Source organism: Odontomachus brunneus, unplaced genomic scaffold (assembly GCF_010583005.1).
Source record: "Odontomachus brunneus isolate Ranch 3 - 2012 unplaced genomic scaffold, Obru_v1 Obru_scaffold_031, whole genome shotgun sequence".
Classification (NCBI taxonomy): Eukaryota; Metazoa; Arthropoda; class Insecta; order Hymenoptera; family Formicidae; genus Odontomachus; species Odontomachus brunneus.
This window is the reverse complement of record NW_022639481.1, coordinates 790,972-807,224: the sequence shown is the minus strand read 5'-3', so window position 1 is coordinate 807,224 and position 16,253 is coordinate 790,972. Positions and strand designations below refer to the sequence as shown.

The window sequence follows — 16,253 nt, the reverse complement described above, 5'->3', positions numbered from 1 at the left end:
AGACTTTCGCTCAAGAGTTTCATAATCGCTATGAAATTGTTCTGTGTTGGCCTCATTTTTATATTTAGTTGACAACTATGCGATAAGAATTATAAAGTATATAATTCTTTAATATATAGTTAATATATAATTGTACGTATACATATATTATAGTTTAATATTTCAAAATTCATCTCGTTAACTATTCAAAATAGCTTTACGCTAGACTCACTTGTGCAGTCAGATAATGAATAAATAAAATGTGAATAATGAAGAATGTGTGACTACGTAGATAAGTGACACAAGTTTCTTAAAATCAAAAGTTTAAGAGAAAACACGTTTAAATGTTGAAACTAAAAATTGCAAATCACGAAAAAACTAAGTACTTGAACATTTAAATATTTAAGTGTTATTAAGAGTTTAGAAACGAAAAGATTGAAAAGTAAATTATTACCAATCTTTTTACTACTACTTCGTGTCACTGAGTAATAATTTGTTAAAGACTAAAAAGTAAGTGCGTGTATATATAAAAGAACAGGCGGAAAGTTGGATGCAATAGGTAAAGAACGCAGAATTGACGCTCTTCCATGTATATCGTTATATATTTACAATTTGACAACAAAATGTTAAACGTAACAGGTAGCCTCGCCCTCGGCCGGAAGGTGTAATCGAGGTATCGTTCTAGGAGAGCGCGAGGCCAGCTAAAGGTCTCACATAAATATAATAATATCCGTCATAATAATTTATTACGATCCGTAATTTATATATATATATATAATATATATATATAATATATGTTTATTTTTTAAATTTTTAAACATCTGCTTAACTGTCCGGAGTATTTTTTTTCCTTATTTTCTCTCTTTCTCTGTTCTTCCTTTTTCCCGTTTTTCCTTCTCTTATTACTATTACGAGCTTTGTTCCTTAATCTTTAGTATATTCGGATTGTCCCGTACTTGATGATGATATCGTACAACGCCCACGATATTTAGTTTACGCTTGCAAATCCTGCTAAAATTTACGTTCGGCGAGATGGCGTCGTTCCTTTTTTCCGCATTTTTCGTTTTGTTTTGAAAATTCCAATCTCGGACACGAATCGCGATTGTTCCGTAAGGCGTCGCGGCTCCAATCTATTTTCTTTTCCTTTTTGCATCTTTAGAATCCGTCCTTTGTATCTTAGGATTCGTACTCGTGTGTTCTGAGCGAAGCTTTCCCCAGCTAATTGAAGATTCATCCGTTCTACGAGCTTGGAACCGTTCGATTAAAAAAGTAGAAGATCCCTCTAGGACGGTAAGATCCTTTGATTATCTAAGGATCCAAGGATACACCAGGAGCTAACTAAGTCACTTCGTGGCCGCGACCGCCGTTTTGCGCAGAAAGCAAGCAAAACGAGTTCTTTGATATCACGTTTAGCAAAGACGCTTATGTACAAAAACTTTGACTTTCCTCTGTCGAATTCTCGATAAATCGATCCTCGCGAAAGGGATTTTAATGACAGTCAGCTTACCAATTCTTTTCATCTTCAAAAACTTGTTATTGATTTTATGTAAGAAAATTTGCAAAACGATGGATGTTAAGAGATGATTTTTGTCCGACCAGCGCCTGTGAAAACGCACTTCGCAACGATGCACACATGTGCATACACATATGTATATACTTATGCAATTAATACGTTTAAATAAATATATGAATTTATTTTGCAAAATCGCTCAAAGCAGTTATCTCGTAAAAGATGAAAAGAATCGCAGGTCTCGTGAGATCTTCTCGTTAATTTCTATAGTCTTGTGGCAGTGTATTACGCATAACAGATTTACGTTAGTCTTTATTTTACACTTATACGTATTTATATATGTATATTTATACAAAAAATGTAATCACGTACACGGTGTATCCAATGGAAGTCAAACTTCGAAGAATCGACACCAGTTGATCAAGACGACGTTTGATTGTGTCTTACGAGGGGAATGACAATTCTAAAAGGGGTTGGACTGTCGCGAATGGTATGCCGAGTGTGAAACACTCTATATAATAAGGATGACCGCTTAGTAAAGTCTCAAGGATTCAAAAGAAGTGCGAAAGATAGGAAAGAGAAGAATAGCGTTCACGTAGTTTTCTGCACGCGGTCTCGGTTTACATTGCACAGTAAGAGATCACATTGCGAGAAAAACAAAGAAGGAGCAGTCGAGAAAATCAGAAAGTTCGCGGCAAATCATTTAAGAAACTGTTCGGTCATCCTTCATATATATAACACACATGAGGGAATACGTGTACATGAAGAGGATACAAAGATCATATTATGTGCGTATCATATATCATAACTCAATACGTGCAGTACACACATCCACGCAATAAAGCCACCCCGAATGGCAGTCGGCATTAATTAGAGCAACGGTAATGAGCGGCATCGCTCTCATCGACGGAATCCTTTCGCGTCAGTCAGTTAATTTCAATTTATGTTTAGTTATGATCATGAACGCGCAGGGAACTCGAACGCCCTGTGCGAGAATCAATATTTCCCACGAAATCTAAGCTAAAGAGGAACATGAAAAGGAGAGAAGAACTTCGTGGGCAAACATTACGAAGTAATGCGAAATACCGATAATTCGAGGACTCGAAAGTTTCGAAAACTCAGAGAAGCGCGATGTCTGTTTGTTGTCGATGAATAAGCTCGCTCATTATATGCTCCCGAAATTTCTCCCTTACACTCGTACAACATGACGTCATGCGTGGACGTCGATATATTAACCGAGAAACATACGAGAAACATACGAATGAAAGATAATGCAAATACCGTTCTCTTACAAAGTAGCAAACTTTGGCGTCCTTATGGTATAAATTCACGTTATGTACAAGGAACATCTAACATCGTAGTGGCTAGTATTTCATTTTTACACTGTGTCTTCGTCGCCATTGATTCGCATTGAGCCGCCCACCACCACTCATCCCGTCTCCTTTAACGACTAGAGTTTTTGTTTTCTTATCTTTCTTTTTTTTTATTATCAACTAACTATGCAGAATGTGTCACGTTTGATTCCTTCGCGCAGAATTTGATTAAGCTTTCGATCAGTTCAAGACGGGCGTCCTGACTTGCCATTCTCTCTCTCTCTCTGTCTCTCTCTCTCTCTCTCTCTCTCTCTCTCTCTCTCTCTCTTCTTGATACTTGACTCCGCAAATATTCGTCGATGTCTACCGATTCGAGCAAGGCGTCGTCGGTCTTCTTTTGATTCTTTCATGCATCACGGGTTCGATTATTGATTATCGTGACTGAAGATCTCTTCCTCAAGACCTTCGCAAGTGTTACTCATAATGAGAGCCGCGCTTTTTTTTACCAAACACCCCGGTCACGTAAAAATCAAGAGTGTATTGCGATTTTACGAGAGACGAGTCTTAAAACTCCATTTGTTCTCTTATCTCTGTGTAAAAGCGCATTTTACGTTCCGTGTCGTGAAAAATCTAGATACAAGAATTCACAAAGATCGCGCGCGAGGCGGAAAAAAAGGGAAAAAGATCACATGTCTTTGAGTCGCGTTTCACTGGATTCACTGTGTGATTCCCGCAGCTTTGAACTCGCGATGACGCGACTCGATGAATCCCTGTTCTCTTTTTCGTGTTCGGTAGACGTGATTTCGATTCTTCGGTCACTCCTCAGCGATGAGGAGGCCTTCTCCAGCACCCCCCTCCGTTCGTCCGGAGCTCGCGTTCCTCGGGATATCCCGCGTCGGTCCGCTGAACAAACGATGACCCTTGGAGGATTCGCTTCAGCAGGCCTGCGGCGAGCCGCCTAGAGCAAGGTCGACGCCGTGAGGACATCCGGAACGACTGGCTTCGGAGGGGGGTCCAAGCATCACACTCGCATCTCATTCATCGTCGCCTGCGACACGCGACTCGACACCGTCGCGCTCTGCAGCAGGGGTTGGTTTTCCGGCGGGCTCTTCGCCCTAGGTGGCGGAGGAGCTCGTGGCACCGTCAGGTGGATTGATCCGTTCGGGGGACCCTGAAAAATAGAAAGAGAGAGAGAGAGAAGAAATGAGTAGATCAGCCCTTAGAAAATAAAATATAAAAGAGTTGAACTTTTTCAAGATTTCTCCGCTAACGTGATCATGCAGGTTGAAATGATGTTACGAGTAATTGAAGGGCGCGCAATGAAGGGGAATTTCTATGTGCTTTAGCTTTGATCCATTTTAAATACAAGCTCGTGCACGGACAATTTTTCTTACGCACGGCTGCATATTCAATTTTACAGCTATGCATTACCTCGGCATATCGCTTCGCGTACTATGATGCTGGCGCACCGGAAAAAAAGGCTGAAATGGAGAAGCTTAAAATCTGAATCGCTTTTGAACTCAATAAAGTCGCTGGGCTGTTACTCGGAGTGCTCGTAGTATAATGCATTTTTTCGTGTGCGCGTGATCTTACAACGACTGATAATAAAATATTTACTGTCGATAGCGCCATTATCCATTTCCAGATAAAGGGAAAAAAAGAGTTTCACATGGAGCTTTTTAAAAAGTTCAATTCGTAATCCTATTAAAGAAGTTTCCCGGAATTCTAAAGCATCCAGATAAAATATACGCGGAGCAGCAGTGGTGCTCTCGGGACATATTTTATGATCATAATTCCGATTACGTCATGCTTTACTCAGATACTAAATCTCTAAGCAGGAAAAGTTTCAAAGACCATGCTGCAGCGTATTTCATTAGCGGAAATATTACACGCGCATCGAACAGAGACTATTAATCTTAAGTAGCCATTTATTGTCTCATTATATGCTGCGATCTTCACGTGAATATACTGACAACATAAACATCTAACGAGAGATGTAAGCGGATACGAGAAGAGAAAACGTAAATGCAAATATTATCTTCTTAACATGCATTTATACGATCGCACTAATACATATTTTCAAATAGCAAAAGACAATATTGAAGTTAATGAAATGAATATATGATAAAATAGGATAAAATAAAACGAGCAGAAAAGAATAATTATAGCAACGCAATAAATGACTCTCTTTTCTTTTTAATAACAAAGCAAGAATATTATAAATTGAGAGTTACATACTTGAGTTTGCGTGTTGATGTCTTGAATGACTGAGGCTCGAGGAAGAGTGGCGTGTTGCTGTTGATGCTGCTTTTGATAATGATGCTGGTGAGGCAGCGTATGAGTACCTTGGCCTTGGAAAGGAGCGTTCGGATCATTAGGACCTCCTTTCATTACATTCCTGTAACAACAGAATTATTTAAGGAATCTGCTGTGTGAGAGAAGATGAATATATAGTTACAACGTATCTGTATTAAACGCAATAATGGAGTTGGTATTCGCGGAAAGGAATCTTCCTTAAAGCAATACAACGTTCCTCTTGATATTTTTTTCGAGCTTGCTTTAATTCTATCGACTTAACTGGATATTACGTAAAACAGTGAATAAATGAAAAATGTTTCATTACCTTCTTAACATTTCATTCTCAACGTCGACAATCACTTGGCCTCCACCGGCATAATGGGAATGCGGTGGTGGTGGTTGTTTCAGCTCGGTGAAGCCGCGAGGGCCGCATTGTTGATTTAACAACTGCTGCTGCTGAAGACTCTTCACCTCGAGCCGCGTTTTATCCCTCTGATAATAGACGCCGGCGAAAATTAGGACGTTCAAGATCAACAGGCTGCAGCCGATCGCGATTGTCACGCTCAAAGCCGTCGAATATGCCGCGTAACTGCAAATATAAAGTCCCCATTAGTCTGTATCTTGATGCTGAGATAGCTAGACGGGTCACGTGTTGAAGAAAGAAGCGAATTTTATTCTAAAAAAATATATTATGTTCATTGGAAAGCTTGAAAGGTACATAAGAAATATATTCTGTGAAATTAATATTGATAGTTTCCAGAAACACAGAAGCGGAATGAAGCAAAGTAAAAGATTTACGACCAATGTGATATTTTTGACTGGCAATTAAATTATCACGAAAAACAGACAATTACCCAGCTGCGTCCAGGCTGGCTAAAGTATCGGTGCTGGCGTTATGAACGTTCTGAAGATTGGTGCTCTGGATGAGGCTGACACAAGTGGTCATGCTGTAATCGGTCGTGGTCGGCGGTTCCGTGCTAAGGTTCTTCCTCTTGAACTCCTCGCTGATCCTGCTGAGGGGATCCGGCCTCACAGAACCGTCATACAAACCGGGGTCACTGTGGCCGCGGAACAGGTTGTGCCTGGAATCAACATCCTCCATTCCGGCACGATGAAGCTCTGGGACGAGGCGCAGCCAGACCGATAGCTGATGCGCCCTGTAATGATTCTTCATCTTCGGCTTCATTCCTGCAACAGTCGTTCACATAGCATGTAGTGAGAGTGTGAAAGAAGATCTGCAAAATAATTAGGATAAAGAGAGAGATAAGAAGATTACATATTTTTCAGAATGTTTTATGATGAGAAAATATTGCAAAAGTATATAAAATGCAAGAATGATTAAACGATAATAATAAACATTGATTATCATTGTGCAGAGATTAACAGCCAAAACTTCAAAGAAATGGCTTCCTATTTCGAAGAAAGCATCTTCCTAAGAGGTGTCGACGAATTTTGAAATTTCAGGAAAGAATCCTCTTGTTATTTCGGGCAATTCTCGACGAAAGAGTTCGCAGAGGATTCTATATAAGCTTTAGTTAGAACGCTCGCTTTAGTGCAGATATAACTCATCGCTGAAATGCTTAGGTTAATAAGTATGTGTATCAGAATTTCGGGGAGCCAGTGTCCCCGTGGCGCAACGTATATATATATCATTGCAAATCGTTAGAGAGAACGAAAGGGGTATAATGCCAGTGAAATGACATATTAGCGACGAGCTGAATATCGCGTATCCAGTAATCCGCAGTCTCAAGTTTTGCACGATAATCTGTTTCCGATGGCTCGGATGCAGCTGCAGCTGCCGGTCCACGGATGATCTTGTTACGATGCGACGAGGCATGCAACGAGCTCGACATCGCCAAACAATATTAAAATAGGCACCGGAAACGCTGAATGTCCACGGTCGATATTTCAACGTCAAGTAGGTGAGTCCATTGGCCCCGCAGCTCCAATGCACCTTTCCTCTCGGACTGGTCGTAGTTTCCGACGCGATTGGTTGAGTTGTATACGGGCGTCCGCAGAAATCCCACGATTTTTCAGCAAGCTCGAAAATCGTCGCGGTCGAAAATCCGGAAGGGAAATTCGAACTCCGGCATTGTCGGACCGTTGTGTAAATCAATACTTGCAGATTGTTAATGCCTCGCACTCCAGGGAAACAGAACTCCGCTGAATATCGCTGACGCTTCTCCAGATACTTTCGTCGCAAATTGTTTTATTCTTCCAACTAGTCCGCGAACTTAACAAACTTACGTTGGGATTCGATTCTGGCGGGATTCGCCGATGCGCGCTCGCGAACTGCCAAAGGAATATAATCGGCTCGTCGGGGCCGGTATCTTGTATATAGTTTATTTGCTTACGTGTCTGTTTCGCTGATTCCGACAGCCGCTTGTTTTGCTATCGCCGTTTCGTAAGAGACGCAAAATTGTCTGGGGCGCGCCGAATCGCACGCAAGAGCCCTCAAAGGAGCTCGCTTTGATTCACGGTTCGCGGCAACTCGTTTAATATTCGCGAATCCTTTCAAAGGATACGACCTTGCCGCACGCGCAGTATCGTGCAACTCGTTCGATTACAGAACGGAAATGCGGACAGCCCCTTGTCGGTGCACGGAAAAACGAATTTGCGCGTCCATCACCTTTCTGCGTTGCCTATACTCGCCTAAAGATTGAACACAACAAATGGATTGCACTCGAGGAGAGAGTATCGGGAGTTGTTGCGAATTTGAGAATTTTATTTGAATACTCCATGATCGATTTATATGTTTCCGCGTGCCTTTGGAGGGAAACAAATTAGGCAAAATTGATTGCGGCAAAATTTAATTGAAAGTCATCCGGGGAATCCAACCGGTCAAAAGGAAATACGATTAATCTAGGACACCGTGTATGTCTGACAACCTGAAACTCGGAACAGCGAGCAGAAGGGAAGCAGCAAGGTGACGTCGAATGCGATTGCTGTCGAGGATTTCGTGCTACCTTCGTACGGTTCGTGAATTATTGCGATGCACGTCAGTGATGTTTGATTTGCTGGTGCTCGCGGGAGTGGACCGTCAGAGAAAGAAAACGAGAAAGAGGATCGAACGAAAAGAGAGAGAGAGAGAGAGAGGGGGAGGAAAAGGGAAATAAATAGAGAAGGAGAGAGCACGAGGTAGAGTTAAAGGTCAAAAGTGCAGTGTACTAAAAAGAAACTACGAATACAAACCGTGGGATTTTTTTAAGCATTTAAGATTGGGAGATAAAATCGCTCACTTGGAAAGATTTTCTATTCAGCTATGCATCGAAACGAGATATAATTCTGATATCTTGCAAAATACACGTGAGACTGATCATAGTCCAAAAACATTATGCCAATTTAGATACTACAAATTACATGGAACGGGAATTCTTGTCAAAATTGCAGCGTGAGCGGAGACAAATAGCTCAATTTTTAATTTGTTAATGACATACATTACACAGTTGTTTTCGTTGTCATCTCGTCGTTGCTTTGTTATTATAGTCGTTATACATACTAGTTGCGCAAACGTGTGTATATAAATGTAGCTACATTTAACGAACGTAGTTGGCGTTAAACAGAAATTTTTCCGTGTAATAGTGTATCATCTAAATACGCCCGCGCGCCTGTGTTATTCTAGTCAACTTCAAAATACAAATTTGAAAGTCGGAACAAGACTTTAACGTAATATTTAAATGGTGAAATATCTAATATTGAAAATTGAGAGGACGTAGAAACTGATCGATGAAAGCTTCGTTAAAAAGCTGGACTTGAAAATGTCATTTCTCAGCGACTTGTGTGCCGGACGAAGCAAGAGAGCAAGAAGGAGAGAAGAATCGACGCGAACATAGTGTTGAATTTTTTAGTTTGATTAGGCTATCGGCTCTCTTTCATTCATGGCGCTCTCGAACGAGTACACGAACGTCTGGTGGACGTTCATGAATTTTTACACAACCAACGGCCGTCGCCGTACGTTCCAGATTACCGTTGCACGTGAAGTTTTTATTGGCTGTCGCGTGATAGCTTCCGGAGTCGCCAAGCAGAATTTTATCGGCGACGGAACATTAGCAATAACCATTCCTCACGTTTAACAGATGTAACAACGCACAGCAGTCGGACTACAGCAATTTAATTTTGCCGTTTCGTTAGATACAGTTTAATCCATAATTACAGTTAAATTCATGCAAATTGCTGCGAAATAATTGCGTATTTCGGTTTCTATTTCGGTTCACAGTGCAAACGCGACACAATGAAAATTTTCTTAATCCAGTGTAAGTGATGAAACGAAGTTTTTTTAGTCCGATACAAATGCAGAGGAATCGCGAACATAAAATGCAATAAAATACCATCGCCCATACATATATCCGACATAACGCCTGACGTAACTTGAAGTATTCATGGCAACGATGTACGGCGTGTTCGCAGCGAATTTCAATCCCAGTAACAGAAATCCTATATCTAGACACGGAGATTTCGTCTCGAGAATCCGATTAGTATTATAGTTAGTTGGCTTTGCCGACGAGATGCCTCGCGCGCGAGATACGTGCGAATATAGTTGTTGTGCGCGTGCTAAATTCCACTTAACTCAAAGCGCGATTTGCTAATGAATCTACCGGTAGCACTCTGGACGATTTTGCGGATGAGCAAACTCGATTTTTGCCGGGATTATAATATACGCATACAGTTAGCGAGTGAACAACGGCGGAGAAACGGTGTAACGAATCGCCACTTTTCAGGAAACGTATTGATCGGTCTCTCGTAGAACCGTTCTGACTGACGAGGGGGAGTATTAGTATTGCATTAAATTTAAGCATATATGCACATATATATCTATATAGGGCGAGAGCTGATTTCTATGCGAGCCGACGAACGGAAAAACTAGCTGGCGATTATTACGGAAGGATGGAACCGAGCCTGGACCAAGCAAGGATGCGCAGGAATTCGGGTCAGAGGTTCGCGCGAGTCGCCGGTGCCAAACTAATTACTGCCGATTCCTGCTCCTCCGTTTGTCTCTCCCTTCCCCCCTCGAAATCGGCAAAGGCAGAAAAGCCGTGATTTCAGCAGGAGAAATGCCATGGCGACTAGACACGAATTGTGATTTAATGTGTGACGTTCAAGAATAAATGGCTGTCGCTTGCATTCGTCCGATTAATCGCAGTATTTAATCAAGTCGCACGTGATTTAAAAATGGATCTCTTTGGGGCTACCCTTGCGATCCTTAGAAACAACACGAACAATGTCGTGAAAAATATAAATTTATAGTACGGGCAACGTTATGAAATAAAAAATTTTGCCGCACGGACAGCATTACAAAAAAAAGAATTGCTGAAAAAAAATGGATTCCTATGAACGAAACGTTTGGAATATTATATAGCTGAAGCTCCCTATTCGTGGTTTCATCATTCGCGGAGTAAAAAATTGTAACCGCTCTTTTTATTTGCGATCAAAAAATTCTGTATTCAAAGTCAAAATTTCAATTCTATTCTATTATAATTCTATTAGTAAATAAATAAAGACTCCATTGAAACTGATTTAGGAGAGATGCTTCCCCCTGAAGTTCCGAATGAAGAAGAACGAATACATAAAAGCTGACACTGAACTTCAAAAATCCATGATAAAATAAGAGTTTCAAATGATCTTTGTAAATTTTTCATGAAAATCCCTCAATGGAATAAAGTCTAATTTAGAAAAGAAGAAGAAGCAATGGCCGAATATAAGTTTGAGTTCAGGAGCTTACAAAGTGCCACAAAACAAGTTACCAAATTTTTTAAGCCAATTTCTAATCAAACATCCAATATTCAAGTAATTTGTTGCAATGTTAATAATGTCTGGATCTCAAAGAAAATATTATAAAATCATATTGAGTTATAAAATAAAAATATTATAAAATCATATAAAATCATATAAAATCATATAAAAATTCAAATTAATTATTAAATTAATTATAAAAAAAATTAAAATTAATTATGAAATAATATTATAATATTATAATATTATAATTTAATATTATAAAATCATATTAATTATGTATTAACTTGAAATAAAACCACCTTTTCCAATAATTTCTCTCAATTTTCTTAGAACATATCCCAAATATTTGCATACATTTTAGCATCGTATATTCGCGGCATGTTGGCAAAATCTATTCCCCGCAAATAAGGAGCTATGACTGTACAAGTAATTGTTGGAGATATATATTTTTGGTAACAAAATTAGGACTCTTTCGTAATATCGACAGTTATGTGGTCGGGACACCGGTATGATAACAGTGGCGATTTTGGAACGATTTCGAAGACCAGCCAGCGACAGATGCGTTCGTACTTCCGTCCTGGAAACGCAGACGCCGTTTCAGATAGCACCGTGGCCTTTGCCGACAAACTTCCATGAATTTTTTCGGCCACGGCATCTGTCGACATTGGCAAAGTGTTTTCCAATTGTGGCTTTTTATGACGCACACCGCACTACATTTAGATCAATCACGCGCGCTAGCGTACATGTAGATTTATCCGAAAATCGATTTATACGTTACATTGCTCTACACACGTCGGGAGTAAAAAGTCTACCCGCTCATTTGCAATACCGATGAGCTGAATATGTTTTTCGGGGTCGCAGCCCTTCGACATTTTTATACGCGATATCGGAGAGTTTTCGAGTATCGATTTGGTCTCATTCTTCGCTGCGACATCTTACGCGTGGCGTATCATTTTATGAGTGCATTTTCCCGAGTACAATTTCTCGCGGAGCAATCTACGCAATCTCGATCTGCGAGACTGCGGCAGTTTAAGATTCCGTGGCCTCGCTCCTTTTAGATGCGGTAATCCCAGAACCCGAGTCAGTGAAGCCAAGGAGATTGTTAAAACCATGTTTGCAAAAATAACGCGCATCACGATGCGCGTCACGTTCCCGGAAGCTATCCTGGCCAGGATATCTGTCCTCCACTGACCCGATTCGAGCGATCGGGATACAGCGGGGGCTTCGAGAATCGATGCAACCGACGTCACTGTGAGTTTATTTGAATTTTCAATCTAATAAGAAATTCTTTCGCGACTATTTCTCAAGCCCCCTTCGTCTCCAGCGCCTCCACGGCCGTCGCCGCCACCACCGGCGCTTTCCGCGAGGTAGATTTGCCTCCCGAGCTTTTTCGACGCCCTCCTGCGTCTCTCCGCTATCTCTCATGGCACTGGTGTCACTCCTTCCGCTGTATTTCCTTCACGGAGCTTCCCTATCGCTCACCTCTTCCCACCGCCCTCTTTTCTCAACTCCTCTTCCCCTCCAACCCGCTTCGCCCTCACCCTCGCCCGTATCGTCGCAGATTTCCTGTATCTTTTACACGACTTATCTGCCGCCATCTACTACGGTTACCCTATCGCCAACGTAACCCGCGACCTTCCCCCGTGTGTCACGTTATCCTCGTCTGTGTGTTACCACCCTTTCACCTAGCCGATCCCATTTGTCCCGCAAAATTTCCCCGAGAAAGCGATGCTATCTCGGTGTAACCGCTGCTCGCGGACGATCATTATTTTACGATCGGCAACTGAATGTCCCGCTATCTACTTTGCAGCCTTTATTACACGACAGACGAACGGATGGGTGGACGGAGAGATGAGCGGTGACGTGTCGTCGCTTCTTTCGCGTCGACGTGTGACCTCGAGGAAATTCGCTCTGGAAAACGATCTGGCAGCCTCTCACACCGCGGTTATATAATATCTTATCAGGGGATTCTCTCTAGCGCGACTTGAATTCATGAGATCCGTCGAATTTATCCACGCTTGCACTTCACGGTTCTTTCCGCGAGACTAAGTTCAAAATACTAACGATGCAAGATTTTATTTTGTTTCCGCTCGGTATTTCTGGAAGACGTTCATCTCCTCTTTGGAATCTTGATGTCCTCACAACCTCTCCAATTATTGTATTATTCGTGATCCTGTTCTCTCTTAAAGTGAATCAGTAAAAATGTTTGAAATAGTAAAAAGAATATTTCAGTTATGATCAATGAATATTTACTGATTTTTACTAAGTAAACCTACCCATAAAGTACAATCCGATTTTTTTCTAATTTGGCACAAATGTAGAAGTACAAAAAATATTTAGGTCATACTTTTTTATTTTGACCCACTTTGAGTTTTACGGGCAGCTTATGGATTTTAATATCCTCATTCCTATTATCAATAAGTGCAATGAAAATGCATAAGAAATAAAATTGAATACAAGATATAATTAAATAATTTTAACAAAATCGGCATAGCTGAGACACGAACCATTCTAAATTTCTTTAGCCGAGATTCGAACCGAAATATTTCAAATCTGTGCTAAATTAGTTAAAAATGTTTCGAATCTCGGCTAAACCGAGACATTATTTATATAAATAACTTTTTCAACTTTTTACATGTTTTGTTTAAACATTTTATTATTTATACAAATAATTTGACACATTTGACTTCATATTCGTAATCAGCAAACCAAAAAAGCCTATATCTTGTATTCAATTTTATTTCTTATACATTTTTGTTGATGATAGGAGTGAGAACATTAAAAAGCTATAAACTGCCCATAAAACTCAAAGTGGGCCAAAATGAAAAAATATGACCTAAACATTTTTTGTACTTCTACATTTGTGCCAAATTAGAAAGAAATCGGAGTATAACTTTTGGATAGGTTTACTTGTTAGTGGAAATACTCCCACTTTACTGCTCTATTTTACATCCCAGATTTTGTCCATTGGAAGCAAAATTCATTGCAAGATCTGTAATACACGGATTATATGTTATTGCGCCACATCTAGCTTTCTGCGCTTATCCATGCGATTTGTGTGCAATGACACCGTCTATGTTTGCGAATCGCATCAATAACAGAAACAGTATTAACTGACCTCTTCAGCGGGATTTTATTGATCCGTAGTGCTATACCTAAACTATCAACATTTCAGGAAATACACTGATTGTATTTTAAAGGGTGGAATTTCATGTCTATCTTCCGAATTTCGCGATGACGAGCATCTTCCACCTTCAATTTCCAGAATCTTTGATCTCTCCGACAAGTTTTTATTCTTCGCATCGATTGTGTACATCACATATGCGAAATTTGAAAGCAGAGAGGTCGCCTCTTTGGATTTCAGCACGTGGATGCATTCGTTGCATTCCGCGTCGTCCTATTTTCGCCATTAACCAATTAAGAACAAAGCCTTGTCCTCGTGAAATTACCGTCGGGGCGTTGGGGAATTATTTTCGTCGCGCGCACAAACACTCGGAACAGGAAATCCGAATATCTGGTGGTGCCGGGAGGAGCCGAGGACAGAAGGAGGATTATCGGCCACCAACTTCCCGTTAATTTCTTCTCTTTGACAGTGTTTACTTCCTCCTAATCCATTAAGCGGCCCGTTAACGCCACGGCGTATTTTCTCGTCCTCCTTCGAATCCCATCGGCCACCCTCACACTCCCACACCGTCCACCCCGTGCCATTCTCAAACTTTCTTAGGCCACATTCATCCACCCCGTCCCTCGTCCTCCTATCGCCGCTACGTCGGCGAAACTTCTCGGCGGGCACGTTCGCATCCTTGTAATCGGAGGCTACACCACCGAATTCGATACACCGATCACGCTCCTGTCGTCGACAAGGAATCCCATTTCCTGCACATACGTACCCCACCTTCCAAGAAAATCTTTCCTATATCCTGCTGGCGCTTCCTATCGCGGGAAGGGACCTTCGTTATTTAACGCGCTGGTAACATCCCGGCTACGGATTTCGGTCATCCTATATTTTTTTCTCTTTCGCGTGTTGTTTATGATACCACCAGATACTAAATCGATAGATAAATAATGGCGGTAGAGAGCGGCCGTGACGGAAAATTTATGTCGACACTTTTATTCCGTAATGCAATCGCTTATTTTCTTGCGCGATGCACACGTAACTTAAGACTCCATGGAAATCAATACAGTGTCGATATAACATCTGTATCCCTTGCGGGGTTACAAGCGCCCCTGATAGGAGTAAAAGTTAGGTAAAATTTGGGGAGTTGTATAAAGTTGCAAATTAATAGTTGTATAAGAGTATGCATTTTTTGTTGTGTATGTCTATTAACAAGATGTTGGTATAAAAAGAAGTTAGATTTCGTGGTGAATATTAGGGTCACTGTGTCCATTCCAGTTTTGTTCTGCAAAATAATCATGCTTTAACTATCCTGGTCTCAATAGGAGTGACCTGAAATCAGTACCAACACATTTTTTTTATTCATTAGGGTCGTAGTTATCGGTTCGCGAGGGTTTTTCAAATTTCAAAACCACTCTTTATTTATTTATTTTACAAGCTCGAATTTTTCAGTGAAAGTTTAAACCTGATATTTTATAACTTTTTTTTCAAAATCCATTCCGTTCCTGATAACATTTCATAGCACACTGTATTAAAATCTATGTTGAGATTAGCAACTTCCATCGTTTGACCTTAACAAATAACAGAAATGTGACTAAAGCCACATATGGATACTTATTAAGAATATATAGACTTTTATTGTTAAGACTTTTATTGTTAAGTTGGCCCAACGAAAAGGGACACACACGTTTTCCGCTTCCGCAGCTTGAAATGCCGGCGATCTTCGAATTCGAAGCAGGTCATTATCTCGGAGACGACGGCTGCGTCGCGTAAACATGTTATTCGAATTCCGTCTTCATATCCGTTTTCAGACTACGTTGTCGTGTCCTTGACGAAGGGTTACTACGAGACGTGAGAGTCGAAGAGTAAGCTGCGGGGGAACAGCGCGTGAAGCTGTGAGAACTGCAAATTGGAATGACGAAGGGCGTTGAAGGGTCGACGCGGTTGATTCCGCACGATGTCGCTGCTAATTGCTATTCAATTAGACGGAATTACGTCTCGACGGATCCTTGGATCCTTCCACGATCGTCTGGATGTACTTGCTAATCTAACACGCTCATCCGAGAACGCCTTTCTTGATCGCGCGCCGATATAAGCTTGTAATCAGGAAAGGGGTGCTGTTCGACGGAAGGCTGAAGCGAAGATTGATCGCAGATATAGCTGGTGCCAACGTCTTCGTGTTGTCTCGCAATATCCTGTGAATTTCGCTAATTTTTTCTCTTTCCCGCAAACTATGCTTGTGTACATATATATATATATATATATATATATATATATATATATATATATATATATATATATATAT

At 40.8% G+C, this 16,253-nt stretch overlaps 1 protein-coding gene across 2 annotated transcripts in view; it reads right to left on the bottom strand.

The window, feature by feature from the left end:
* Window positions 1-574: 574 nt before the first annotated feature.
* LOC116843284 (neuroligin-4, Y-linked-like) overlaps window positions 575-16,253 on the bottom strand; it is a 289,044-nt gene continuing 273,365 nt past the window's right edge. For both annotated transcript variants that reach the window (XM_032813593.1, XM_032813594.1), the window contains exons 11-14: window positions 5,955-6,288; window positions 5,426-5,689; window positions 5,041-5,200; window positions 575-3,973 (exon numbers count right to left, since the gene is read on the bottom strand). In XM_032813593.1, coding sequence (XP_032669484.1) covers window positions 3,824-3,973; window positions 5,041-5,200; window positions 5,426-5,689; window positions 5,955-6,288 — 908 coding nt within the window. In that variant the 3' untranslated portion in view covers window positions 575-3,823. The remainder of the gene's footprint in view (window positions 3,974-5,040; window positions 5,201-5,425; window positions 5,690-5,954; window positions 6,289-16,253) is intronic.